The 27,841-nt window shown below is 32.0% G+C and overlaps 1 protein-coding gene across 1 annotated transcript in view; it reads right to left on the reverse strand.

Moving 5' to 3' along the window:
• Nucleotides 1-847: 847 nt before the first annotated feature.
• Nucleotides 848-27,841, reverse strand: part of LOC148622121 (uncharacterized) — a 38,850-nt gene continuing 11,856 nt past the window's right edge. The window contains exons 2-15 of the mRNA XM_088571701.1: nt 24,535-24,582; nt 20,794-21,530; nt 17,198-17,389; nt 16,750-16,826; nt 12,759-12,840; nt 12,300-12,377; nt 11,632-11,760; nt 11,026-11,096; nt 10,234-10,408; nt 5,284-5,361; nt 4,780-4,884; nt 4,022-4,189; nt 2,989-3,124; nt 848-2,656 (exon numbers count right to left, since the gene is read on the reverse strand). Of these exons, the coding sequence (XP_088427827.1) occupies nt 1,764-2,656; nt 2,989-3,124; nt 4,022-4,189; nt 4,780-4,884; nt 5,284-5,361; nt 10,234-10,408; nt 11,026-11,096; nt 11,632-11,760; nt 12,300-12,377; nt 12,759-12,840; nt 16,750-16,826; nt 17,198-17,389; nt 20,794-21,530; nt 24,535-24,582 (2,969 nt within the window). The 3' untranslated portion in view covers nt 848-1,763. The remainder of the gene's footprint in view (nt 2,657-2,988; nt 3,125-4,021; nt 4,190-4,779; nt 4,885-5,283; nt 5,362-10,233; nt 10,409-11,025; nt 11,097-11,631; nt 11,761-12,299; nt 12,378-12,758; nt 12,841-16,749; nt 16,827-17,197; nt 17,390-20,793; nt 21,531-24,534; nt 24,583-27,841) is intronic.

The raw sequence follows: 27,841 nt of genomic DNA on the forward strand, positions 1-27,841 counted from the left end.
GTCTTTTGATATAAAAATAGAGCTGAAAGTGATGTTAAAATACATGATTACACATTTCCTTAATGACCATGTTTTCAACTAGCCATGTCCTTTAAGTGGTGAAAAATGCTCATGTGATTCTTAATATAAAACAATTACTTTTTTTGGTAAAAGAAACCCACTGAAAGGTTTTAAAATACTAGTATCTCATTTTTACTATTTCCTTTGGTTTCCTGTAAAAATATATTTGAGATGCCCCAAAATGTGATGGTAATAATAGAAGTTTTAACAATGAATTGAGTGTCCTCAGTGAGTTGCATGAACTAAATGATTAGTGAACATCTCGCACGTTTACTACACAAGTCAAGTATGAATGTGCATTTAATTCTTTAAAAAATGTTGTTGACAAAGTTCAATTAAAACCTCAAAGTAGGCTTTGATTACCCATTTATATGAATATTTAAATTTAATCAACAATGTTATCCAATCAGAACCAAGTAAATCACTTGAATGTAGAGTACAAGCTAACCAAACACACTGATGGATGGTATGATTTAGAGGTTAATGTCATCATAACTGACAGCTATTCCAACTTAAAATAGTGTCCAAAAGATCACATGGGTGTTCTGTGGTAGTTAAGTAGGACACATTGGTATAATGTAAAGCAGATTTCTACCAAGAGAGCTATTTGAACTAATTGGCAGCCTACCTAAATTTATATTGAAACTGAAACTGGTCTATTTCAACTAGCTGTAATAAGTTAACATTAGTTATCTACTTCCTTGCACACGAGTTCATTTGGATAAGCCCAACTGGATTCCTATTTACCCTCCTAACTATAAGCAGAGGAATAAATAAAAGAAAGGCCTTCAGATTTTCTTTTTATATATTTTTTTCATACACATTTACAACATGTACTTAAGTAATAATTTAGTTACAGAGAATGAAATAAAGACATGGAAAGAAAAGGAAATGGTGTTTCAGCTAGTAAATTTGGACAGAAGGGCACACATTCTTAGAAAAAAGTCAATCTTAATAAAAAAAATTTTTAGGTCAAGTTATGATTATGTTGAAACATAAAATATTTCATGATATAAGGAAGCATTAAATTTGAAGAAGAGCTATGCACATTACTTATTTTCTTTTGGCTAACTGAAACACTGATAATTTCTCAAAATACAGGAAAGTACATGTTCTGTTCTGGCTTTTTCAATAATCACAGTTTATACTAATAAAATTCTTGAAAGACTTCCCATATAAAATTGTGTTGACACTTATATGTAACAATATCTTATTTCAAATGGCATGCAAATTCATTTTCACTAAACATCCAAGTAAAGATCAGCATACATTTCATCCACTTATAAACATTCCTATTCCATTCTAACAATAATCACAATGAATAAAGGAAAATATACACTTGTTAACACAAGGTTTCAAACCTGATTCTGTGAGATCAACCAAGAAAGTGGAAAATGGAAAAATTTGAAATAAATACTCAGTAAAAAGGTTAATGGTTAAACCCAGGTTTAAAAAAAAAAATGGAATTCTGCTTTTAAAACAAAAGGAAATCAGGTCCCAGGTTCACAATAATACACAGTTGCATTAAAAATTTCTTTTCTACAGAGTAGTCTATGAATAGAATATTGCTTTATCTTTGCAGACAAAAAAAAATTAAATGGGTGTTAAAGATACCAGCAGTTACATTGAGAAGACAAATTATTACATAAACTATTATAAAACAGTATAAATGGAATCAAAATTGAATATAAAGCACTACATTATTAATCAAGCACTATTGCATCCCTCAAGTTTTCTCCTGCTGGGTCAGTAATCATGCCATTCATTTTAGGCAATTCCATGGTCTTATTAATTGGCTTCACATGTAAATTTATATCGTCCTTTTCTTTAGGTTCTGAGGTTGAATCAGGACTTTCAAGACCCTGACCTGACACAACAGGTTTGATGGCAATAGGTTTTTTACAATGAGGTGATGATAAAGGTCTTGCAAAGTCTGTCAATTTTCTTTGGTCGGCTCCCTTTTTATTTAGATTGTCCTCAACAGAGTCAGTAACTTCCATTTTCTCCGGTTCTTTCTCTTCCACAATATCTTTTTTCTTCTCAGCCAAGATTTTTGCTTGAGCAGCAGCATGTTGTGCAGCAATAGTGGATGGAGACATTGGACGGGCAAATTGAGCAATAGAGGGGACTGGAGTCTTACGACCAGAGCCAGGAGCAGTAGTATCATCCTGTTTGGTTTTAGCTGGTGTCTTGGTTGGTTGAGTAATTGCCTCCCACGCAGAAGGGATAGGTAATCCGTCACAATTAAACTGCTTAAGAACCTCATCATTGACATACCAACAAACCTTTTTGTACTCAGCACGTTTCTCCCTAGCAGCTATAGCATTGATTTTTATCTCAAGTTGTCGTTTAGATATTGCACATTCAGTTTCATCTGCTTCATTTTCAACATTAACAGATTTATCATTCACATTTTCTAATGACAAACTAGTGTCTGCTTGCTTAGCTTCAGTATCATCAATCTCCATACTCATATTTTGTGTTGAAGCTGTTTGCTCACCTGAGGCCTTAGACTTCCAAAATGTACGGAATTCCCTGATCAACTTCTTTATTCCCATTAGGTTACCATGAACAAGACGAATCAAATCTGGCATGGCTGCAATGGAAATTATTTTCCATGTCGTTCAATAAATATTAATTATACTGAAATTGTGAAGATGTTATTGTAAATTTAAAGTGATAGGTGTTTTTAAGGAATGGTAAAAGATATGAATACAATTTATATTCAAATAAAATAGATTTCATTTGACAGACTTCATGCATACTGACTAAATAGGACACCACCCATTTAATTTTAAGTTTCATTGTTTTGAAAATCATGCAAATTTTATGTAATGTTACAGTTTTAGAATCATGAGAACTAAGATTAGCTATTTGAAAAAAATTCACATTTGAAAGCAATTAGATGATCATTGATATAATTCTTACCTTCCTCTGGTACTGGTTTCCTATGTGGGTTCACTTTAGGAGTGTCAAAACCAGCTTCAGATGAGTTATCTCCCTTTCCATGTTTGGGTGGTTCATTATATGTGGTTGGAACAGGACCAGTCATTAACATCACAACCTGCAACCAAAAAAATATATAAAAAACTTTCATATATTGTATAGATCTTCTGCTAAGGCATTAACTTATAAAAAAGTTCAGTGGAAATTTTAAGAAAGAATGTAACGAGTTATGCATTGGAATAATAAATGACATGCATGATTATAAAATACCAATTTCATTAGTAGAGAAAAAAATGGTCGAACCACAAGGCAGTATCTTCAAGAGTTTGAACAAGTATATGTATAAGCTCAATACAACCTGAATTCTAATGAGATTACTTTTAACGCAGCATAGGTATCTGACACAAAAGTAATTTGATCATATTAAATAATCATTAATCATCTTTAATTTGAAAGTGAAAATCTAGATTCATGGTTAAGATCCAGCATATAAAGGAATCCCCAAGAACTCATTTTTGTTGAAATGTTTCATTTTGGACCCAAATTTGGAACAACTTAAAATCTGGACCCAGACTCCCTTACATGGTTAAATTCAGCATATCATAGAACCGAGAAATAAAATTGCTAAATCCCACCTCATTAAAATTGGTAAAAAAATTAGCAACTTTAGATCTATAAAATACTTATATTAAAGGTCAATTTTATATGAAATTCAACATGGTAGGCAACATGCATTTACATACTAAAGATCAAAGACCTAGGTCCAAAAAAAGTACTTGTATAGTAGTAGATGGTGCAGCCTTTAGTCAGTAGAAATACATTTTGGTGATTAAATGTTGGTCATGTGCTTATCACTTTTTTTACCATAGATATGGTTTAAAGAGCATTGAAGCATGTCATAATTGAATAAACAGTACACAATGTGAAAATTAAGCACTTTTCATGAACATTACAAAGCTCAATCTGTAATCTAATGTTTTTGAGAAAAGTAATTGCACAGCATTTAATTTTGTACCCTGTATTCTTCTAACTGTTTACTGATTTCTTCTTGCAAAGCATGTGTTGCTTGTTCCCAGAAAACTCCTATTATCTGAGGTAACACAGGTTTAGTCTGTCTAGCTAACTCGCTTTCCCATTGCTCAGCTTTAGCTTGGCGACGAATTTTCAAGACTTCTGGAGTTACCTGTAAAGATTTTCAAAACAGGTCAGAGGCAGTCATCAATGGTTTTAGTGATATTTGTTTCAAATTTCACTCAAAATTGAGATGAAATAATGGCAAAAATAAAACAAGAAAATGTTATATTAATGCATGACTCCGTCAGAATCTTTCCTTTAAGAAAAAAATCACAATAAACAAATGTTTATAATTTCACCATGAAACCAACCTAAATCTTAGCTAATAAGGATCTTTATGCAGAAAATTGAAAAATCTGGAAAGTTAATTATCTAATTTGTATTTACTGCAAAAATCAGAGCACATCTTAAATAAAAACAAATCTGTATTTCTGTATGTCTTGTTTCGTTTTCACCTTTAGTTTATTTTTTGTTACTTGAGTATTAGGGGGCAACTCTTTTGCTGTACCGGTGTAAAATGAAGTTCTGGGGCCAGCTACAGCATGCCCTGTAGTATGAGGAGTTTTCTTGCCATTCACTGAAGACCAATGTGTGGCCTCCAGCAGATATTTTCTTCCAGGTGGGGTTGTTGTCTCTTTCACCATACCTATTCTCGTTATATCATCAGTGATGCCTAGAACTTAATTAAATTATCTATACCTCTTCATCATCATCAATTCCTTCATCTTCTGACAGATAACCATGAGGAACCATCCATCCATCTCCCTCCTCTTCTTTACAATCCTCATCTTTATCATCTTCATCCTAGAAAAAATAATATTTTACAATTGAAATCACGGGATGTACTTAGCAGGGGTATGCATTAAAGGTTGTCCTATTGCCCAGGACAAGTGAAACTACCATTTGTACAAGTAAACGTTGATTACTTGCCAACAGGACAATTAAATCTTATTCATTTTTCAATATTCGTTTACTAAAGAACAACCTAGAGCTTGATTAAGTGTTAAGGTCATACCTTGCTTACTTTTTCAACTAAATGATGTTTGTGATAAAACATTCAGCTTTAACTTGGCAGAAACAGAGACTAGAAAATCTTTAAGCCACCTATTTCACATGTTAGCAGAATATTTCTAATTATTTCCATAAAATTGTACAATAAACATGGTTCCCTCCAGTTGGGTATACATCTAGATATGTACATACCTCACAGTCAGAAAGACTTTCTCCTGGCTCTTCTTCTTCCCAGTCATCATCACTGTCATACTCATAATCTAGTAATTCCTTCAAAGAAAAATCTTTGTTTAACTTAATGAATGTTTGTTCTACATACTAGTCCATGTATTAGTATTTGGTCATAAAAAATATTATGTATGTCTCAGTGTTTTCATTTGGAACAGGCTGGAGGCCAATTTGAATGCTTCAAACACCTGTCTGGCCGGTTCCAAGTGGGAAAAGTAATTTATTTAAGTCATTTAATTAAGAATTAATAGATTTGTCCTGTTCAAATCTTTATTTGGCCTGTTGGGAGAAAAAATAGTGAAAACACTGTGTCTAATGTCTGTTTAGAGTTACCCAACCAACCCTCATTCATTTAATCCCAAATTGAAAGTAAAAAAGTTTCAAACATTTCAATTAAGTCTTTCTGCTGTTTCAGTTAACCAGGTGGTTTCATGTCCATCAAAGTGTATTGGACACCCAGTCGAAAACAGTCAGGATAGCAGTCAGTGATTACGGTAGTTCTTAATTGACTTCTAATTATATACAGACAGGTGTAAAGGAACAGTACAACAGGGAATCGGACCATAGAAGTTTACTTCGAGACTAATGATTTGGTTGAAGTAAAGGTGAAATATTTTTGTTAAGAATGTAACTGCACACACACACGTTATTTTATATTGTGTTTAACACAATTTGTAAAGTGTGATCAATACAGAAAAGCAGCTTTGAAGTCAAGAAAAAATATCACAGTAAAAAATATATGTCTGTTAATGATTACCCAATCAACCCAAGCCATTTTATTAGCAAACTGAAAGTGAAATAATAAAATCGATAATTTCCGTCCAAAAAAATGCAAATACAATTTAGCTAAATCATTCTAGTATTTGTGTTCACTGGACATTTTACCTTCCTCAATGTCTATCGATCATCAAGGCAAAAATGGTGATTCAAGTTGCAAAGAATTTAAAACAAAAAGGTAAAAGTCATCATCTCGTGTATTTTCAAGAGAAGTGAAGTCACTGTGTGATTTTGCCAAAGAGAGATAACTCTTGCAATTCAGGCAATAAACAACCAAAACGGCTGCAATTTTTGTAGGGTAGAAAAAACTTAAGTTGGAAGAAGCTCAATTAATTTTTATCAGTTCCAAGCAATTGAGGGAATATTTCATTCCTTTTGGTGACTTAAATAATGGATAAAATCAGCAGAATCTTTTTTGAATGATATATATTCAACTTACAAGTTCAAAATCAAAGGAAACAATCACAAAAGGTAGGGTACATTTTGTGTTCCTTAATTAACTATTCAATTTGATGACAACAATTTATTTCAGCATTTACTGACCCCTGCAGATTTACAATTGCAGAATAATTTTTATTTTCAAGTTCAGCTTGGATCACAGTTTTGTGTATGAGGGTTTCTGAATAGACACTATGTTTTGAAAAGGTTAAACAAAAGATAATTAAGCTGTTAAAATGGAATTAACTATTGTCACTAATTTAAAAAAAAACAGGTAAACTTATTTGATAATAGACTGCCACTTCAAGATACAGTCATTCATCTATCAATTATTTGAAAATATCCCCACTTGACAACAAACATGTAAACATACACACTTCATCATAATGACAGAACAGAGATGATTTTTTTTAATAAATATTCTTTTTCAGAGAGAGACCATATGAAGGTGCAGACCATCCAGAGACTTTAAGAACATACTACTAAGAAAAAAGTTCTCAATGACCATCTGATCAGCCTTCCATATTTAATTACAATTACTTCTTATTCATTTGCAAGTATAGAAAATGGAATTACATGATTAAACTTGTCAGTTCATAGTCTTTATTATTTATTAGAATACAAGTCCATATTAAGGGCTGTTCCAGTAAAACATACATGGGACCGGGGGGAAGGCACTTGAAAATTGGGGTAACCTCCCATAGAAGCGATATTTTTCCACTCCTACCCACCCATGGAGGTAAAAACCCAAGTTTTATAGGCACCAACATAAGCAAATTAAAATTTATAAATATTCTTTAACAGTATTCCCATGGTAATACATTACTTTTTTTATTTAATTCAGCTGCATGCGAAACATTTCATACAGATAATAGCAAGACATAGCATGATTTCATAAATGCTTCATTTCACTTATACATATTCTGTACTTTTGCCTATCATATTCGTGTATAGACTAGTGCTTTTACTGCTTGCGTTCATTTATTTGTATATTAAAATTCATATACATGTATATTCTTTCACAGTATTCCCATGGTGATTCTTTAATTTTTTATATATTTCAGCTGCATGTGACATACATGTATTTCATACAGATAATAGCAAGACATTGCATGATTTCATGAATGCTTCATTCCATTTACACATAATCAGTGTTCTAGCTAAAATTTGAAAATAGATAGTGCACAGGGAAGAGGGCACTTAACACGTAGCATGTTTTTTTCAACCAAAAAGGAACATTGGTGTATTTGAAGTTTTTTTTTTTTTTAAATTTATGTTTCCATTAAGTCAGAAATATCTTTATTTTTTTTTTGCTTTTCTTGTATGTATGTATTCTTATTAAATAACACAAGAATGATGTGTAGACAAAAATTAAAATTAGTTTTGTAGAATTTAAAGCGGTATACTTTCACACCATAAAGGAGATTAAGGGCAAGTGATTCTTAACATTTATGACAAACTATGAGGCAAAATGTTGCACGAAATGTAACAAATATTCAATATTGCTCCAATTCAATTTCAAAATCATATTATTTTCTGTAACTAGTGTAATTATAACTTTTGAAAAATTACCTGTACTGTTGACGATATAGAAAATTTTATAAAGTATTGAACTGACAGAGATAACTGACATATTGAATAAACATATGCAACATGCAATTGTTTACACCCATGGTTCTATATAACATAGACCTGACAACTTGAAAATATTTTAAAAATGAATTGTACAAAAGAAAATAATTATTAACCAATGATTGGCTGTCCATGAAATGGTGATAGATCCAATCCGGATCCAATTTCTTCTTGTAAATGATTATCATCCGACAACCCTGATCAGCTGTATGATCACCAATAATTACCTGAGGTATACCTGAGGGTTAATTATGACAGGATATGGTAAATGAAGGTGACACTTCTTAATTGGCTTGGTGTAATTTATTAACAAAAGTGTAATCTTCAGATAATTATAAATGAGCACTAAGGGGGTAATATGGCAGAGGGGTGGGGCGCTGCACCCCTCCATTTTGCCTAGTTAAGACACAGATTAAAAAACATATATATTCGCTGTTTTGCCTATTTCTTGCATGTTGCATGTATTCATGTATAGACTAATGCTTTTACTTCTTGTGCATTCATATATCTGTACATTAAAATCATTTCATATATTAAAATTCATTTTTATGCACACATATCCTCTTTTCAATGCAAAGCTAAATCTTGATTTTTGTCTTGCCTAAGAACAAATTAAAAGAAGGCCAGAATATTGGGATTACCTTTCTGGTATTCGCAATTTTAAGAGTATTTGTCCATAGCAAAGTTTCAACAACCAATTTATATCACAGGTCGATGATATTTGGTATGTGAAGAGAAATAGAAGATAATGCAGAAGTTTTATTGATCCACACTGTACAACAGTTACAGTATATGAAGCTGGTGTATTACCATGAACTATTTTGTATCTCATCTAACCAGTTAAAATTTCTGTGTGTATCCATATGATTTGCCTTGATAGTTGTGTGAAGTTTTCTAAAATCCATTTGTTTTATCAGGGATCAATGATTTCAAGAAAACTTCTCTTCTTGTACACCTAGCACTTTCAGCTGGAAATCTGCTGTATTTAAGCATCACTCAAGTTTGCATGCACTCTGTACAGGTGAGGAACAAGAGAGTATAAAGTAATATTGATGTTTATCAATATGGAAAATTCTGCTCATTTGCACACTGGGGGCTATCTTGTTTAAGGGTATGGAAATTTTGTCCATTGTTGTAGACTCTCTGACAATTTCTAAGATGAAGAACAGAAGTAAAAGCCCTGTTCTTTGACAATTTGGTGTTTTTGTCACCTACACATTCACTCCATTGCCCATACCCTTTCATTTTGAAGTTTTGGAATGGGTTATTCTTGATATCAATGACTACATAGTGATTTAACAACTGTTCAAATTCAGTTTCAAAAGAAGTTTAATTGTGGAGGAGTTGCTTTGATGATAATTCGGACACACTGAATAGATATAAGATGTGGTATGAGTGCCAACGAGACAACTCTCCATCCAAGTCACGATTTATTTAAAGTATAAACCATAATAAGTCTAAGTATGATCTTCAACACGGAGCCTTGGATCACACCGAAAAGTAAGCTATAAAGGGCCCCAAAAATTACTAGCATAAAACTATCCAAATGGGAAAACCAACAGTCTAATCTACATAAAAATCGAGAGATGAGGAACACTAATGAACCACATCAACAAATGACGGAAGTTGACATCTTTTCTGATGTTCGGGCGTTTCGGGTCACACCATTGCTCCAATGCAAAACCCCGAGAATACTGCAAGAATAATGTCAAAACAAACACGGGGCGATTTCTGGGATTCATTTTGGACCATTTCGAGAAAGTAAAAAACAACTTTCAACAGAACGTTCCTTCATTTTCCCAACAACCACTCACAGAAGCAAATTTCCAAGCCCAGTACCGTGCCATAGATGCATTTTCCACCAACCCACAACCAAGTATATATATAATTTTTTAAAATGCCGTCCCCGGGTCCCATGTATGTTTTACTGGAACAGCCCTAAGATACAACTTCATATTGATATGATAAAAATATTTTAGCAGTGAAGTATGATTTCTCCTCTGGATTACGCCCTAGATCACCCAGTGGATTAAATTAAATTAGTTATATGCTCTTCTAAGTCATTACCGAATCTGTCTTGAATGGATTCCTAGGGTTAATCAACTTGCTTTTCTTCCTCCATGTTCCATAATAAGCTGGTCTATAGTTCATGTGGAACTGTAACAGTTTACATCTGAATGTAACCTTCTTAACTGTCTCCTTGTCATGGCACAAAAGTTCAACATCATCATCACCAGCTTCCCTAAAATATGCATTTACTTGTAATTGCAAAAAGCCAACAATTTATTTCACAAAGAAATAACAACCCAGTCAATGACTGAGTCAAAGGGCCTAAGGGGTCAATGTATTTTTTTATGTATATAGTATTACCTTACAGAGTACAGAACTAATGTATCAAAATCAGAGAAACAACTTTCATATAACTTAAACAACAATAAGACAGCAGCAGTGCAATTTTTTTTTCAGGTTTTGAGGTTTGCAGCTCTGAAGCTTGATTAACTTTTTAGTTGTTTTTTTTTTTTAAAATCTGTTTAAGGTGTGCTTCGGTCCATCCCACTCAAATCATGACCAAAATTTTATTTTAAAAAATTGAAGTATTCTTCATGGATTTGTGAAAGATTAAGTATCCTGTCAACAACAGCAGAAACAGTTGCAAGTGAGTGTAACCAAGATTGTGATTTGATCTTTTTCACTTTCACCAAAAAAAAAAAAAAAATGTAGTGACATAAGCATATCATATATAAGTACAAAACTTAAAAGGACAGAAATTACTTTGGAGCAAGATTTTACTTTCCCCACGTCCAGATCCACCAAAACCCTACTTAAGAATTATAAATACAAATTACTAGAATTTCTTACCTAGGGTAGGTTTTCCCTGATTTTCCTATCTTTTTTCCTTTAAGGTCATGTAAGTACAAAGCATCACATTTCTGAAACAAAATGAATTCTGCTGAATTATAATTCATAGTGCAATTCTCAAAATACAAAGATTGTCTTAAAACCTTTCACCCACTCCAATTCAAGTAGACAAAAATCATGTTGAACATAAGTTGGATAACCACCTTTTCAGTGGCACAACATTTAATTATTTTTCTTTATACATGTTGCATACAAATTGTTATTTTGTTTTCTACTCCAAAAACTTTGTTTGCATGTGGCATAATTAACATAATATGAGTTCTTTATCAAAATATACTGAAAAGATAATGAAATGTTACAAGTGGTTGGAGTAGTTAGTAAGTTATTAAAATATTTTTACATATCATATGAAAGAGCTATTTTAAATCCTATGGCAGATACTTAATGCATTCCAGGATGAGAGTTAACAAATCAAACAGACCCTGCTTTGTACTATCTAGCCAAAAAAGTATCAAAAATTTGAAACCCCACCTTTCCCCTGTGTATATGTATGTATAGTATTACAACAGAATTAAAGGTTATACATTTTTGTTAACCAGACAATACCTGATCATTCATCAAAGTATCAAGAAGATTTTTGTTCTCATCAGTAACCTTTCTTCTGATTTCAGGAGCCAATCTTGTGTTCTCTTTCACTTGGAAGGGCATGAACAAACCGGTTGATTCTTTCTGTGTCTAAAAAAGGAACAACAGGATAACAAGAAATACAGAATACCCCCACTTTAGAAGGAAAACCCTCTAAAATTGGATTGTCTCCCTTTAAAATCCTTCCACAAAAAATATTTCTTCATTCACAACATGATTATGATGCCCATCGATCAAATACAATTTCTTCTAAATACTTTGAGCGGTTGTAGAGTAGCGCTTATTAGATATTAACAAGTAAAATCTGGCAGTTGCATTATCTTCTTTTTTGGGTTCTCTGGCAAAACTTTTGCTCCTCGTGCATATCTACATATGATACACAACTTTCCCGATAAAATTTCATCAAATCCTTACAGCAGTTTAGATGTACCAATTCCTATATATCCTACCGAAACTGTTTGTGAGAGGTTTAAAATGCTCTTTTTTGGATCATTTTCAAGAAATCATGTATCATTCTAAAATCTAAAGGTCCATCATTCACTCTTCCTTGTATTCCAACTAGTGAAATCAACTATTCAAACCTATTTCACTAGAGAAGTACCAATATTTCTTCCACTAAATATTCTTACCTTGGAAGATGTAGGTGATGTGCTGTTCTTGATGAAAAAACTCTGAAATGCTTCTTTGATTTTCTTCTCTTTCTTAATCTATAAATACAAATACATTTTTTTTTCAATTTATTTATTTACTCAGAAATATTTGCACATTTTAAACTACAGTTCATGTTTGTCATTTACTTATTTAGGTAGTTCAAATCTATTAAACTGAAATACCAGTAAATTGTGTCTACATTCTTTAATATGCAATTCTCGAGCATATTCATGAAAACTTCTGAATATTGAATATATTACATTGGTTCATGCTTAAAAAAAATGAGGGGTCAATTATTGAATTATACACATAAATTTACCAACATTACCAATGAAATTTCAGTGCAACAATTGCCTTTGAAAGTCAAGCAGACACAGAAGACAGACACATATAAAAGAATGAAAACATTAAAAGACAATTAAATGTTAATGTTTTACTTTTTCCTCGTTCTCCTTCTGTTTCTCTTCTTCTTTCAGGCGTTTTTCTTCATCTTTCTTTTTTTTCTCTTCCATTTTTGCCCTGAAATCATGTCAATATTCAGTATATTAATAGAACCAAACATATATCACAACACATGATAGCTTAAATCTGTAAAACACCCTTGTTCATAGACTTTTTGCACTACTTTTTTTTCAAATTGTATTCTAAGGCATGTACATAAGAAAACACAATTCATATGCATTACCACAATCTGTTACATCAGTGAGTTAAAGCTGTGCAACCAAAGTACAAATCAACAATGTTGTACACATATTAAATGTGCTTATATAAAAGAATTCCAGAATCTAGTTGAAGAAAAAGTTATGAAACTGTAGCTCCTCCATATGTCAATTTTTATTACTGTATATACCTGAGTACAAGTCAATCCGCCTATAATTGGACCCCCTTTTCAGTCCAAAATTTCTGGAACCTATCTTTGACCCACTTACAAGTCGGACTAATTTCTGACACTGCATCGCTAACATTCTTTAATTACAATGAGTATAACTGTTTGTTTAGATAACTTAAATAAATGTTGAAAAAATTATTACAAGCCAGAGTTGATTTATATTATTAATTTGTTTGTTGTTTGTTGGGGTTTAACGTCTGAGCAGCAATATTTCAGCTATATTCAGACGATGAACATGAAATGAAAAAAAAGGATGGGACATAAGGACAATAGGGTCGACAAATTTTGATTGCCACTGGAAAAAGGGGGGGATGGGTAAGGTCGGGCAATTTAGCCTCCTGTGGCGGAGCGCAAAGGTTCCTACTCCTATCGAATACCACAGCAGGGTTCTTTAATGTTCAAGTAATGTGGCATCTTTCCCAACATGGTGCACCACTATGGTTTGCCGTCAGGTTTTCAGTATTATAGCCTGACAACCCCAGCATGTAACACGCCAGGGGCACCCCATTCAACCACCTGGGGCACATATCCCAGTTGCTCTGTGGGCAGAGCGCCTAGCTCCTGGCTAGGTTTCTGAGCACCATTTAGTCGCCTTATACGACAAGCTTAGCGCTGCTGCAGGCCTATTCTTTTAACACCCGGACCTGCACAGGGCTTTATATTATTAATTAATTAAATAAATTCTTGACAAGCCATATGGATTGTTTTCATACGGCCATTTTTTTTTTATTCATTCTAATTTTGGTACAACCAATAACCAAATTAGAATCATAAATCAAGTGAACCACTAAAAATAAAACAAAAAGTTTATGATAAACCTAACAACTCAGAAGATATTTTAAGTGATTTATCTTAAAAGAAATTCATTAAAAGAATTGCCATTACCACAGGGGCTGCTCTGGCCTTCAAAATTCTGACGCCAGCTGCCAATTTTTGTCCCAAATTTTCAGAAATTTGAGCAAAAATGTTCACTCTAGATGCATGTATAAAGTAGGTTTTTAACTCTAGTCTTAGCCAGAATATAAAACCATTAGTCACTTTTTATATGCAAAATAATAAAGTACTACTCCAGAAAAAGGACTTTATAAACTATGCTCATATAGTCCCTGATTTTAAAACATGTTCATTGTTGTCTTTTGTGGTCCAATTAATTCATCTTAAAATATAATTTTGTTTTTTATTTATAAATTTTCAACAAACTTGATTCCTTTCTCAAGTGATAAAATTTCTAGCAAAGTACCATTGACCATTAAGATGTCCCTTTGCAATTATCTGGAATTCTATTTATCTGAATATAATTAGAATTTGGGAATCCCCATCTATTTGTTTACCAATTTTCCCGCCAAGAAAAGGCACATGACAAAAGTGTAAACAAATGTCATCCATTTTCTTTTATCAATTCTTGCTTTTCAAAGTGTTTTAGACACTTCCTGATGGGATAATCATTGTTAATTGGATTTAATTTATTGTTATAAGGTAAATCTGTTTCCGAATTATCATATGATGTTACAGGGCTTCGAAGCTTGTATGTAGCCACATGCACATGGCCATGATTGTGTTTACCTTTGACCAGATGATAAGAGTTTTGATTGGCTCAGTAATATATTTACATCTGATTGACACCTCCCAGAAGGATATTGTGAGTCACGGTCACCTGGTCTAATTACTTTGGACCAGGTGTCAACACAACTCTTTAATTGGAGAGAATATTCATTGCTGACAAACTTTATGTCAATTTTAATATACATAACCTAGGTGCCAAGAAAATCGCCAACTAGTTATTTTTGTAGCCAGATCAAAAAAAAAAAAAAAAAAAAAAAAACAACACACAAATTGCGACATTGGCAAAGCCCAGCGCAACTCCTGTTACCAACTAATATATTGATTATTTTTGACACGTTATTGGTATGTTGTTGTGTCATGTTTCTATTACATCCTTGGGTCTTAAGATATATGAGTGTACACAGGTAAAAATCAACACACAAAATGGATGAGTGGGAAATACAAATAAAATCATTAAAGACTAGTATTGTGGCAAAATGAAGACTAAACAGTAAATTCTCTTTCACTGCATAATATTTTAGCTGTAAAAGGTAGAAGATGAAGACAGTCTTCCTAAAACAGATGTTAACAATTTAATATTGGCATAAACGGTACTGGTCTGGCTGTTCAATGTTGGTGTCACACTCATGTCAATTATCATGCTTTTGACATTTTCAAGCTGAAAATTTTAGTTCATAACTAGATCTCGTCTATAAGTCGGAACCCTTCCCAGCAGTTAAAAATTAAGCAACAAATATCCGACTAATAGCGAGTAAATACAGTAATAGAAACCTGTTTTATATGACCACATTTTAATTGCATAAACAACTTATAGTGCAAATTGACCCCTTAAAAACGGCCACCCCTCTAATGCGACCAGCGGCCACATCTTTGAATGAGCCTCTCGTATCCGGCCATGTTCATCATTGGTACATAGACCATTGGTGTTAGTAGAGATCATGTTTATGTATTCTGACGGTTATAAAGTTGTGTATTCTGAATAGCACAGATTTTATAAAACATTGTAATATTCATTCGTAAAATTGATAATGGCATGGACCAATTATCTTTGTCAATCAATTACCAGTTTGATTGACAGCTTTTGTCTTGCAGTTGACCCCTGAATTATGAATGAATGTAATCAAATAATTTTTAAGCTTTAGTCGGGAAAGCAATGGGTTTGAAAGTTCAAAGGTCTATAAAACAAATGTACGAAGACTTTCTGACAAAAAAAAAAAAAAAAAAAAACAACACAAGAAGCTCCCAGGAGCCTGAATCGTTCACCTGGTTAAATTTTGTCTTTCCATGGCAATAAATTTAACAAGTTGTCTAACAATTTTGACTCAAGACTTCGGTAGGACTTATCATAAGGACCATTATGTGGCTTAACAGATCAAAATGAAATTTGACCACAGATAATCTCATCATGCTGAACACTTTTACCACGTCAGAATTTGGCTAAACCTAATGGTTTTCGAGATATATGTGAAAAACTAGTCTGGCCCTATGTTCTATTTTTAGTAATGGCGGCAATGTTTTTTGACGGATCAAAAATCTAAACATAAATTTTTTTTCAAAATACCCTAAGGAACATATGTGCAAAGTTTCATTTAATTCCGCTCAGTAGTTTCAGAGGAAAAGATTTTAGAAAAATTGTTAACAAACGACGGACACCAAGTGATGGCAATAGCTTACATGGCCTTTGACCAGGTGAGCTAAAAAATTACTTTTAGTCCAAAATATATGGTAAATAAAGAAATCTTTATTCAATAGTTAATTGCCATTTGCCTTTAAAAAAATGCATTACATATACAAAACAATGTACATGTAACTAAAGCAAATAAACCTTTTCAATGAAATGCTGAAATTGGCCTAACCTCTCCAGAGGCCACCTTTCTTATGTGGCCAGTTTTGGATTGCAGTATGGGTGGCCACATAAGAGAGGGACTACTGTAAATCAGGAAATTTTAAAAAGTTTCCAGAATAAAATTACATACTCTTGTTCTTCTCTTTTTTTTCTCATCTCTTCCTCTTTTTGCTGCTGTTTTTCGAGACGTTCTTTTTCTTTCTTATCCTGAATAATAGAAGCTGGAGTAAGACTACAGACAAACACTGAACTTCAGAAGTAACAATTTTGTCTAACAATTCAGATATAACTTTACCATCTAAAAATTTTAATGACATTCGTTATACTTGGATACCAAAACACACACACACACACGCAAAAGCATTACAAACAGAGGGGAACAATTGAAATTTCTATTGGCTCTCAATATGCATGACATTTAAGTTGGTTTTCTACATTTTCAAAAGTTTATAAAAAGTTAAACAACAATTATATATTGACTATTTTCTTTACCTATTAAGGACATGCAAATTTAAAGACATGTTTTGGGGAAAATAGTGTTATTCAAATGTCATATTTAGAGTTATGAAATACGTTACTTTTTCTTCTTTCTTCATTCTTTCCTTTTCTGCCTTTGCTGCTTCTTTTTCTTGTTTCAATTTTTCCCTTTCCTTCTCTTTTTCTATTTTTTCTTGCTCCTTTTGTTTTTTCTTTTCATCTAATACTTTAAGTTTTTCTTCCTTTATTCTCTGTCGCAAAGCTTCTTTCTCTATTCTCTGTGCTTCTGTAAGCTGTTTAAGAATCCATGAAGGAATAATGTCCAAGTATACCATATTAACATGTATTAATCATTATTATATTTTCAAATAGCATTGTAATGGACAAATTACAATGCACTGTCTTGACATAAAACCAATATATTGAGGGTGTTGCTGTGCAGAGCATGAGTAAAAGTGTAAAAGTCCCATTATACACTAGAGCTAACGACTATTTTGACGATTCCACTCGCCCACCATGGACAAATCAAGTTGTCCACGCTTTACCTATCCTTAATGCCCACAGTGGACAGATGTCCTCGTACTCACTGTGTCAGGTGGACAATAGTGTCCAAGCCCACAGTATCTGGTGGATGCGTGATAACCTGTTGACTGGATTTAATCCATGATCGGCAATTTCATAAGAGAATTCGAACGGTTGACAAATAAAAAAACAATGTGTCAATCATTACTTTGATGGTGAGAATCAATTTTCTTTCACGTATAATTGGCCTCCAGCCAAAATTGTGAGCCCAACAAGTGTTTACTTAGGAAGTAAGAAAATTAGGTTTTTATATGAATTAAATGCTTCGAACTCTTGTGTGTTTTTTTTTTCTCTGAAGGCCTACATCGTAGTTAAGTCTGTAATTATTGAAATGTAAAGCTGGACTAATCGGAAAACAAAGTTGATATAATTTTTAAAGAAATCCATAAGGCCTTAATTTAAACATTTCCAGTTGTTCCATGTATCATGTAATAATATTGTACATCTGACCAGAATGTTACAAATTGTAAAATACGATGTTCAAGAAAATCAAGTATTTGCGAACTCATTTTACTGACTACCCATTTAACGCAGTTGTATTTTCTCAGTGAAAGAATGGGTTTGAAGCAAACGCGTGCAACTTTAACTTATGGTCTTTAATTAACCAATTTCAGTATCGTGTCATTTCAAGAAAATTTGAAAGTGGGAAGATAATATATTATCCAGAAATATTGAATCGCGTAGTTCACGAGTTTTCAAGTGCCAAAGAATTTATCCATGTATATCATCCGAGCACATGTTAGCCAAAAATAGTAATGGGTGAAAATTTCCCCTCTTAAGTTGAAGATGCAGTTATTTCTTTAAGATTTAGCGCACAAAAGACAGTGGAACGAATTATTTCTACTGTTTTTCCCCTTTACTTAGTTCAACAATTTTGACTACGAGTTTCTTACGTAACAATTCCTACAGATGGTTTTTATATACTTTTGTTTTTAAACCAACAACAATGCTTTAAGTGCCTCAATTTCTTATGCAAATTCGATAAACGACTTTGTAATAATGTACTCCAATCATTGCTTTTCAAGTTTTATCAATAGGTGTGTCCCTGTATTTTGAGCATGGCATGAGGTTAATCGACGTGACAACAGTTATCGATCGACGAACAACATGCCTTATTTGCATAGATAATACGAAGACTGATAATAATACACTAAAGTATTTAAAATTCTACACTGTCATTCATAAATATGTAACTTTAGATATATAGAAATATAAATATTGTTTTTTTTTTTTTTTTTTAATTTTCATAACAGCTGACATTAAATGAAAATTTCAGACCTTTTGATTAAGACTTTTAATTTAATTATCGAAAATCTTCGCATATTAAAATGCACTTTCGAAAATAGATTTCCATTTAAGTGTTTTATTTTGAAGTCACATAATTTTTTTTAAGAATCTTCTCGAACTTTATTCAAGAAACATCATTATTTTCATTTCCGAAATATTCATTGTTAGTTTTGGAATATACAAACAGGTACATTGTAAATGACACAAGCACAATCATATTTTGCTTTTAAATAATAAAATATTCACTGTTCTGGTAAAATCATGATCACTACAAGCATTTTTTTTTCCTGTTTACAAAACATAATGCATTTGTGATATTTCATACCATAGCCACCTAGAAATAAAATTAAACAATGTGTTTAAAATGTTAACTTATTTAGTCAAATCTCACTAATTGTACCGGAAATAGTGTATTATCTGTGCAATGTCACTACTTAATACCCGAGCGTGTCACACTTAGCCAATATACAGGAAGTGGTCGATCAACTGCTAATTAACGAGAAGGAATTGTTTGGTAATATTAAAGAATTAAAAGAAACCAAATTTAATTTTCATGATTACAGAAGCGTATTAGGAACATCCAAAGTGTTTGTTTTTTTTTTTAAATCAAAATTTCGACATTTAAACCCTCTTTTAAAATTAAAGTTATGTTTGAATAACCAAAGTATGATCAAATAAAAAAAATAAATAAAATCAAATTCTTTTAGTATGAATTTTACAGCTTACTAAATATAGAATAAATGAAACTAATTGGTATCTTTATTAACACTAGTGTGCTGACTTTAAATGAAGTAGACCTTTTTCTGAAAATCTCCAATATATTTCAATACTAAAATGGGACAAAATTGAGATTTCGTATGTTTTGTGTTATTTCGTCTTTCACTTGTAGTTGTTGAAATGGATACATAATAAATTATCATATTTGAGAGTAACTTTCAAATCTTAGCAAAATTCGTAACACCTGCCCTTGTTCGTTTCGATTGTACATGAACACGTCCTTTCTCGAATTCCATAGTTGCACTCATCGTATATCTTATAATTTATTTTTTTGTTACAGTTGTTGACAAAAATAAACCAATTTATAACACCTCAATCTTAGTACAAATAAACGTCTAATCATGATTAAATCACCTATATGTCTTCTCAGGTACTTGTAAGTGCCATTTTCTTATACGCGCAGGTTGACTGTCCAGTTCTTTAAACCACACCCTCAATATTCCTATAATTTATTACCTGTCAATCAACAAGACTGCATCTTTTCTTAAAGCCACATGCACGACATTTAATTTAATTGATTGCCTGTCAATCAAAGGTCCCAGAACGAACACCTGCATCTTCAGCCACCGTGAGAAATTCATAGCAACACAATGTAGTGCCGTAGAAAAATGGGATGCACTTGTAAATAGTTGTATCATTTTATAGGGGATTGCACATCCAATCTTAGCTGATTTTCTTTAGGAATTTTAAATAGTATAAGCAAAAGGAGGGTTCACTTTTTCCATCATGTGGCCGTAAAAGTATTAATCTCAAAATTCATCTTACAAGATTAATCGTTTCCAAAATTCATATAAGTTATGTTGAACTATTGAGTATTTCTGAATACATTCTTACCCATCAAGTAACACTTAATTACTTAGTTTATAAATTGTAAATATATGACCATTGCTTGCCCGTAGCCTTTTGAGTTTGATAGTAAGATATCCATTTATTTACCTAGTTTTCTTTAGGAGGAGCAGGGAAAGGGGGCAATGTTTAAAGAGTTATCTCCTGAAGTGTACTTTACTAATAGATATTATTAATTTAAACTAACCAAAAAAAATTAATATACCTTTGATCGAGACTTTTTACCAGACTTTGGAGTGCTATCACTTTGGCTGTCTCCAGGACTCTGTGACAGTGGTGTTGACTCATCTTTAGGACTAGCTTTAGAAGACACGGGTGTTCTAAAAACAGTGGATGATGGTGTTATACCTTTACCAGGAGTTTCGGGATCAACATTACTATTATCCAGTTTGCAATCAGCTAACTCGATAGATACATCTGGTTTGAAAGGTTTTTCAACATTTTCTTTGTCTTCATCATCAGATGGAATGGTTCCTTTACTGACTGCCTCAATAATTTTAATGTAATTTTCAACAGCTTTATCAGTCTCAATTTTTTTAGTTGATTCTTTAGAAGTGACAGGGAAAAACTCTTTTATGTTTTTTGACTGACAAGTATCTTCAGAAAATGAGATGTCAGATTCTTTGCCATCATCAGAGTCAGTCAGGTCAATACAAACAGAATTTGTTGATGATGTTATCTCTTCCTGAGAATTTTTTCTTACAAATCTTTCCAAGGTATTTCTAACTCTAACTTTGACATTCTCTGCCTCAGAGCTTGAACTGACTTCAGTTTCACCACTAACTGCAGAATCAGGCACTGTACCTAAGTTGGACTTTGGAGTTTTAGCTATTTTGGCACTTGGCGACTCTGCATCCGACAATTTTCTTTTCTTTGATATATTTGATTTCGGTGAAATAAGCTGCTGTGATTTCTGGTTCATTGTTTTAAAAGGTAACCTTGCTGAAACAGGAAAAGGAAAGTATGAAATTTACAAAAAAGCAAATATTATTTTTAACAGACTATTTCAAAATTTTCCATTTAATTTGCATACAAGTATCAACTCTGTGAAAATATCAAGGTCAAAACATTTAAATTGATGAAGTAACTAATACAAAAGTGATTTAATGTCTTTCATGTACAAAACACTAGAAATTAATAAGATTCCTTCATATAAAAAGCCTACAAGTACATATTAGTAACAATTTAACTATGAACACACAATGCGTGATCTCAACTTTCTCTCATTAACCAGGTCAACAGGTTAGAAACAATTCCAGAAATTAAGGAAACCATTTCATGATGGGATTTACTTTTTAACCATTACGACAAAAGATTTTAATGTAGAATGTGAAATGATGAAATAAGTTGGAATATTTCTGTTTATTTTGCAACTTTTTGTAAAAGCTGTATATTTTGAATTGATTACTTTTGAAGTAACTAACCACAATGCTTTAAGGTTGGTAATTTTCTTTTTCCAAGAAAGATATTCAGTATTAACTGTTATCAAAGAGACAAAGATTTATTTTGATTCTATTATGACTGGTTTCTTCATAGTTTTGAATAAGACACAGCCTATTGTGATGCATGAAATGTTGACCACATTTTTACCATGGCTGTGGTCTAAAAAGCTTTGAAGCATGTCATATTAGAATCAGTAAATTAAATTCACATACAAAATAAGAATTATTTCATCTTAGTGAAAATTTTACAGAACCAAAATTGGGAGTGAAATAAAAAAGTTAAAATATTTTGAAAAGTGGGATTGTTATAATGAAATTGTCAAATGCTGATTTAATTGTTTAACTGCCAAGCAATTCAGTGTTCTCCCCAGCATTTTTTTTATAATGCTGTATTCAGTGTGAGTGACACTACATTAATAGGTTCTGTGTCGAAATGTGCCATTTCGTGTTTTAATGTATTACTTAAAAAATTCAAAATGTGTATTTGTACAATGCTGTTTATGTTTATATGACTTATTCATAAGTAAATATTTCACCTTTTTTCTTCAATTGCAGCAATGTTAACTTTAATACCATTTTTTATTTTTCCTTTTTATATTTAACAAGAATATTAAAAAGATATTCTATCAAATTATGGTAAGTAATTCTTTATATACATTTCCTCTAATTCATACACACCCAGGGGTTCTTCGTTGATGTTTTACTTACAGGCTGACAGCAGACCCAAATTTAAATTACTACTTTTCATTTATTTTGGGGCCTCAGTGGCTCATATGAATGTTATTTTCATTTGATTAAAAGCATTTTCTATTGAACTCTTTTTCTAATCTTTGTAACTTTCAATATACTTATAGATTTAGAATTATGTAATCAGATATAATAGACAACCCTGGTCTTGAAATTCATGTTGCCAAAAATTATCAGAAAATCAGTACTGTGGAGCTACCCTAGTCAGTAGGAAAAAACATAAATCTTATTCTTATTATTCAAAGTTGACACACTAGTTGTTTGGTTTTGTTTTGTTGTTTTTTTTAATTATTATTATGTTAAAATGAAGTTCATTTATGACAAAACGCCCATATCATGACTTACGAAAAAATGTAAGTATATTTTTTTTTCACCACAGCTGTGGTACTATTTTTCAACTTTGGGGGGAATTTACAATCTATTTCTTAACTGATTTTCATGCCAAAAAAAACAAGTGCTCTTGATATACAGTAACATGGCAATGTAAACAAAAGACAGACATTTCCTTACTTTTCAAATTCAAAGTATTTCAGAAGTATATGATGGAATAAATATTATTTGGGAATTGGATACATCCTTTTATAAGGTAAATCAGCTTCTTAATGTTGAAAATATCTTTTGATTGTACAACATCAACTTTGTCTTTGCATTTATATATAGCCACATGCTTTTGGCCAGGGTTGAGCTACCTTTGACCATAGTTAGTTTTGATTGGTTCAGTATAGGATATTGGTATCAGATTAAAAAAAAAACCCAAAAAACATGAATGTCGGATTGGTTATGATTCAAACACAAATTCTGTTTCATTTCTCATATCAGTTCTCCTAATTGCGGGGGAATATAAGGCACATAGACTTATTTATTCCGAATCAATTCTTTCATTATTCACACATGCTTCCATTTCGGATTTGAAAACCAAGACAGCACAGTGTTTAAACTGTTTGAAAGGGAATCACTTAAATGTAAAACTGTTGAAAATGAGATGGCTACAGCAGCAGCAGCAGTGACTTCAAATGAAAAATAAGGGTGAGGCAGAAATGATGAAACTGTTGAGGAAAGTGAGGACGAATATAATAGTTAAGAACAAGATGTATCAATTAAAAACAAAATAAAAAGGTTAGAGACACTTTTATTGAAAGTGCTTGAAAATAAAAGTTCAGTTAATTGTGGATGTCTAATTAAATTTCTTGTCAAAACTTAAAGTATGTTTTTCTTTTTAGCATCCCACAATTTGAAAGCTAAAATGTATATCTTGAGTTCCAATTTCCAGTACATACATGTAACAGTTGATACTGTTGTCACCTTTATAACGGGTATTTAGTGGCTAATGATGTTCAGATGTGGCTAATTGATATTGGACTAAATTAGCCACAGAGGCTAACAGAAATTTTCATGTAGTGCTAACACATATGTGCAGTCATACGGCGATCAACAGACCATAGCTTGTTTACTGCTACCAGTTTCATGAGCTAATTACCTTGTAGAATCCAATAAATGACCTCGAGGCACACACATTTCCTGTCATGATTTTTCATTCCATATTTAATTTTATAGCACAGCACTGGTAGAAAGATAGCACAGTACTGACGTTGATGGTGCAGTGCTTAAACTTGAAAGCGCTGTAAAGCGCAGCACTTTAAGGGCCTGGAGGGGAACACTGAACCAACTTAACACTTAATGGGATGCAAATGAGTGAATATGACTGGTGAACTCTCCTACAATATAAAAAAAAAATCAAGAATGCTAAATAGACCAACCTTGCTTCATCTTTTTTGCAGGTGTACAATCATCTTCCACAGGCGATTCTTAAAAAAATTGAAACATGAAATCATAAGACATAATACACATTACACAAAACTATTATTGCTCATTGTTTACGGCTAATTTACAAAACTGGTTTTACAGATAATTTCATTTATGACTATGGTCATCAAGCTTTCAAGGTAGGTATCTAAATTGAAGAAATTATAAGGTTTTGTATACTTATGCGGAGATAAGGCTGTTTTTATTTACACATATATACATTCACAGAAATCTTGATTAAAAAAAAGTAAATGGATAACAATCAGGGCATAATCTAGGATTCAGTGAATAGGAGAAGTGAATCTGGAATGGGGAGAAATCATACTTCATCGCTAAAATATTTTACTGCAGTGATATGAAGTTGTATCTCAAGGACATGTATTCTATTTCTAATAAATAATAAACAAATACGATAAGTTTAATACTGTAAACTGTAATTCCATTTTCTATACTTGCAAGAAATAAGTACATGTATAATAAGTAACTTTAATTGAATATAGTAAGTGATCAGATTGTCATTGAGAACTTGTTATAATAACATGTTCTTAAAGTCGAAGAATGGACTGCATTTCATGTGGTCTCTTCCTGAAAAAGAAAAAGATCATTAATGTAAATCATCTCTGTTCTGATAATATGATGAGTACAATTGAATTGTAATTGATACAAAGCACAAATCAACCTGTACAGACATACATGTACATGTATGTTTTCATGTACATTTTTGTGGGATTATTTTCAAATAATTAATAGTTATAATTAAATTGAGAAATGAATGACTGCATCTTGATATGCCATAATGGTAGTCTATTATCCAATAAATTTCTCTGATTTTTTTAATAAGTGATAATAGTAGCTTAATTATCTTTATCTAGGCCTTATCAAAACAAAGTGTCACTTCAAACCCACATACACTCATACACATAAGCTGAACCTACCAATTATCAATTGTCTTAAAATCACTATGAGAGTCTCTCTTTGAGTAAATAAATTAATTTTTGTCATCAAATTACATATTTAATCAAGGAACACAAAATGTACACGTACCTTACCCTTTGTAATTATTTTCTTTTGATTTTGAACTCAGTAAGTTGAATATGTTTCATTCAAATAAGTTACGCCAGTTTTATCCATTATCCAAGTCGCTAGAAAGGGTGAAATATTCCCTGGATTGCTTGGAACTGCTGCAAATTAAGTGATATTCTTCCAATTCAAGTTTTCTCTTCCTTACGAAAATTGCCGCCATTTTGGTTGTTTATTACCCGGAAAGGCTAGAGTTATCTCTCTTCGGTCAAATTCCACAGTGACTTCACTTCTCTTAAAAGGACACAAGCTGGCGACTTTTAACTACATTTTTTATATTTTAAAAGATCTTCGCGACTTAAATCTCCAAACTGCCGCCTAGATTATGCCCTGAACAATAAACCTTTAATGATGAAAAAATAACTTAAATTGACTAATTGCTTTTCATTTTGTATTGTAAAAATCATAAGTAATTACTGTAAATTGTACTCAATAAGGTCTTATACTAATAATACAATATTGTGTAATGAACTATAACCTATTCATTTTTAAATTGTAAAATTTAAGAAAATAAATATAGAAAAGGATAAGATAATTTATTTTCAATACTCATGTTTAAAGGAGACATAACATAAAAACATTTTTTTCAATGTTTGGTTTATTTGATTTATTACACCTAATATACATCATAAAAACGCCCCTTGTAGTCACTTATGTTGTTTAATTGAAGATAAATTGATTCAAAGTCAACAATGACCAAAGCAAAACAAATTTTAATTAGCCATGTGGTCACGTGCTATATCATTGGTTCTCAATTCATAGATGGAATGGTTGAAATGTGTAGGGCTTCTGCATTTTTACATGATTTCTACAACTGATAGTGACAATACTGAAAGTTTGGTTTGCCAGCAAATATATATACTTACAGTTGTATCAATTTTAAACAACTTCAAGAAGAAAATGATAAACAATGACAGAAATATTTAACTATTACATGTGTGAGGACTAGAATACACAGAGAGACAACACCACTTCTTTTCAAAGATTACATAGAAATATTTCATTATGCTCGGTCATATTCTATTGAACTTTTTTACATAATGTAAATTAAGTTCACATTTTAAGATTTAAACTGTTCCAATCTCGATCTTCAATGAAAATATTGATTTCACCCTTTTTTACAGAACGTTACATACTCCTGACAAGTGTACCAATACTCCAAGTACAGCTATAGGATAATACGAACATGTTTATTTTTTATTGGTTTTTAATAATGTTATAAAAATTTCGTGCTGAAGCTTCCTTGTGTTCTAAATATTGTTTGCTAAAATTAAATCTATATTTTAACTGACCTATAAAAAAAATATTGTTCGTACAGAAAAGCTCCCTTTAGGGTCGCCTATTATAAATTGTGTATTGCGTCAGTCTCCATGTGAATTATTTTATTTCAAATTTCGTAAAACAAAAGAAATACAATTATATTTCAATTATCGAAGTCATACACCTGTGTTGATACCTATGTCACGAGGCGCCGAACCATGTAAAGATAAAAGAAGCTGCACACACTTTCTCTTGCCCATAATTACATGTAAGTCTACCGGGCTTGTTAATTGATATACATGTAATCCAGTGTCAAAGAAAGAACGATACACAGAGTGTCACTATTTTATTTGCATCCTCCTTTTTAAGTCCTAAAAATAGTGTGCAAAGTAGTTGTGTTTTTGCCACGCAGGGCTATATGCCTAACGAAAATGAAAAACTGACATAAAACAAGAACTTTCACCTTACTTTCTAAATATGATTATCGCACTCATACACAGATCATTGGACCACTCTGCATTATATATACAAGCTATTCTTGAAGATTTATTAATTTTTTTTGACATTTATATACATTTTCAATGCCCCCAAATGGAGATCGAGAACCAGACATAGCACTTCCATATACAAGTGGGTGTTATTTCCGGTTTTCATTTATGCATATAAGTGCTAACCTGATGAGAAAACTTTTGTTATACTCGTATCGAACATACTATTGTTTTTATAAATATAAACGTTTAAAAAATGATATTTTTGTGTCATGTCTCCTTTAATATTTTGAATGCACCGAGTTCCTAATGCATTATACATCACATTTATGATGGCAGTTTGTCAAGCACTTTTTGGGTCCAAAACATTAGGAAATCAGGAAATAATTTTCTTAAAATCAGGAACTTGTCAGGAATTTTTTAGAATAAAAAG

The sequence above is a fragment of the Perna viridis genome, chromosome 3 (assembly GCF_037379345.1).
Source record: "Perna viridis isolate PV_CMFRI_1.1 ecotype Kerala chromosome 3, ASM3737934v1, whole genome shotgun sequence".
NCBI classification, from domain to species: domain Eukaryota; kingdom Metazoa; phylum Mollusca; class Bivalvia; order Mytilida; family Mytilidae; genus Perna; species Perna viridis.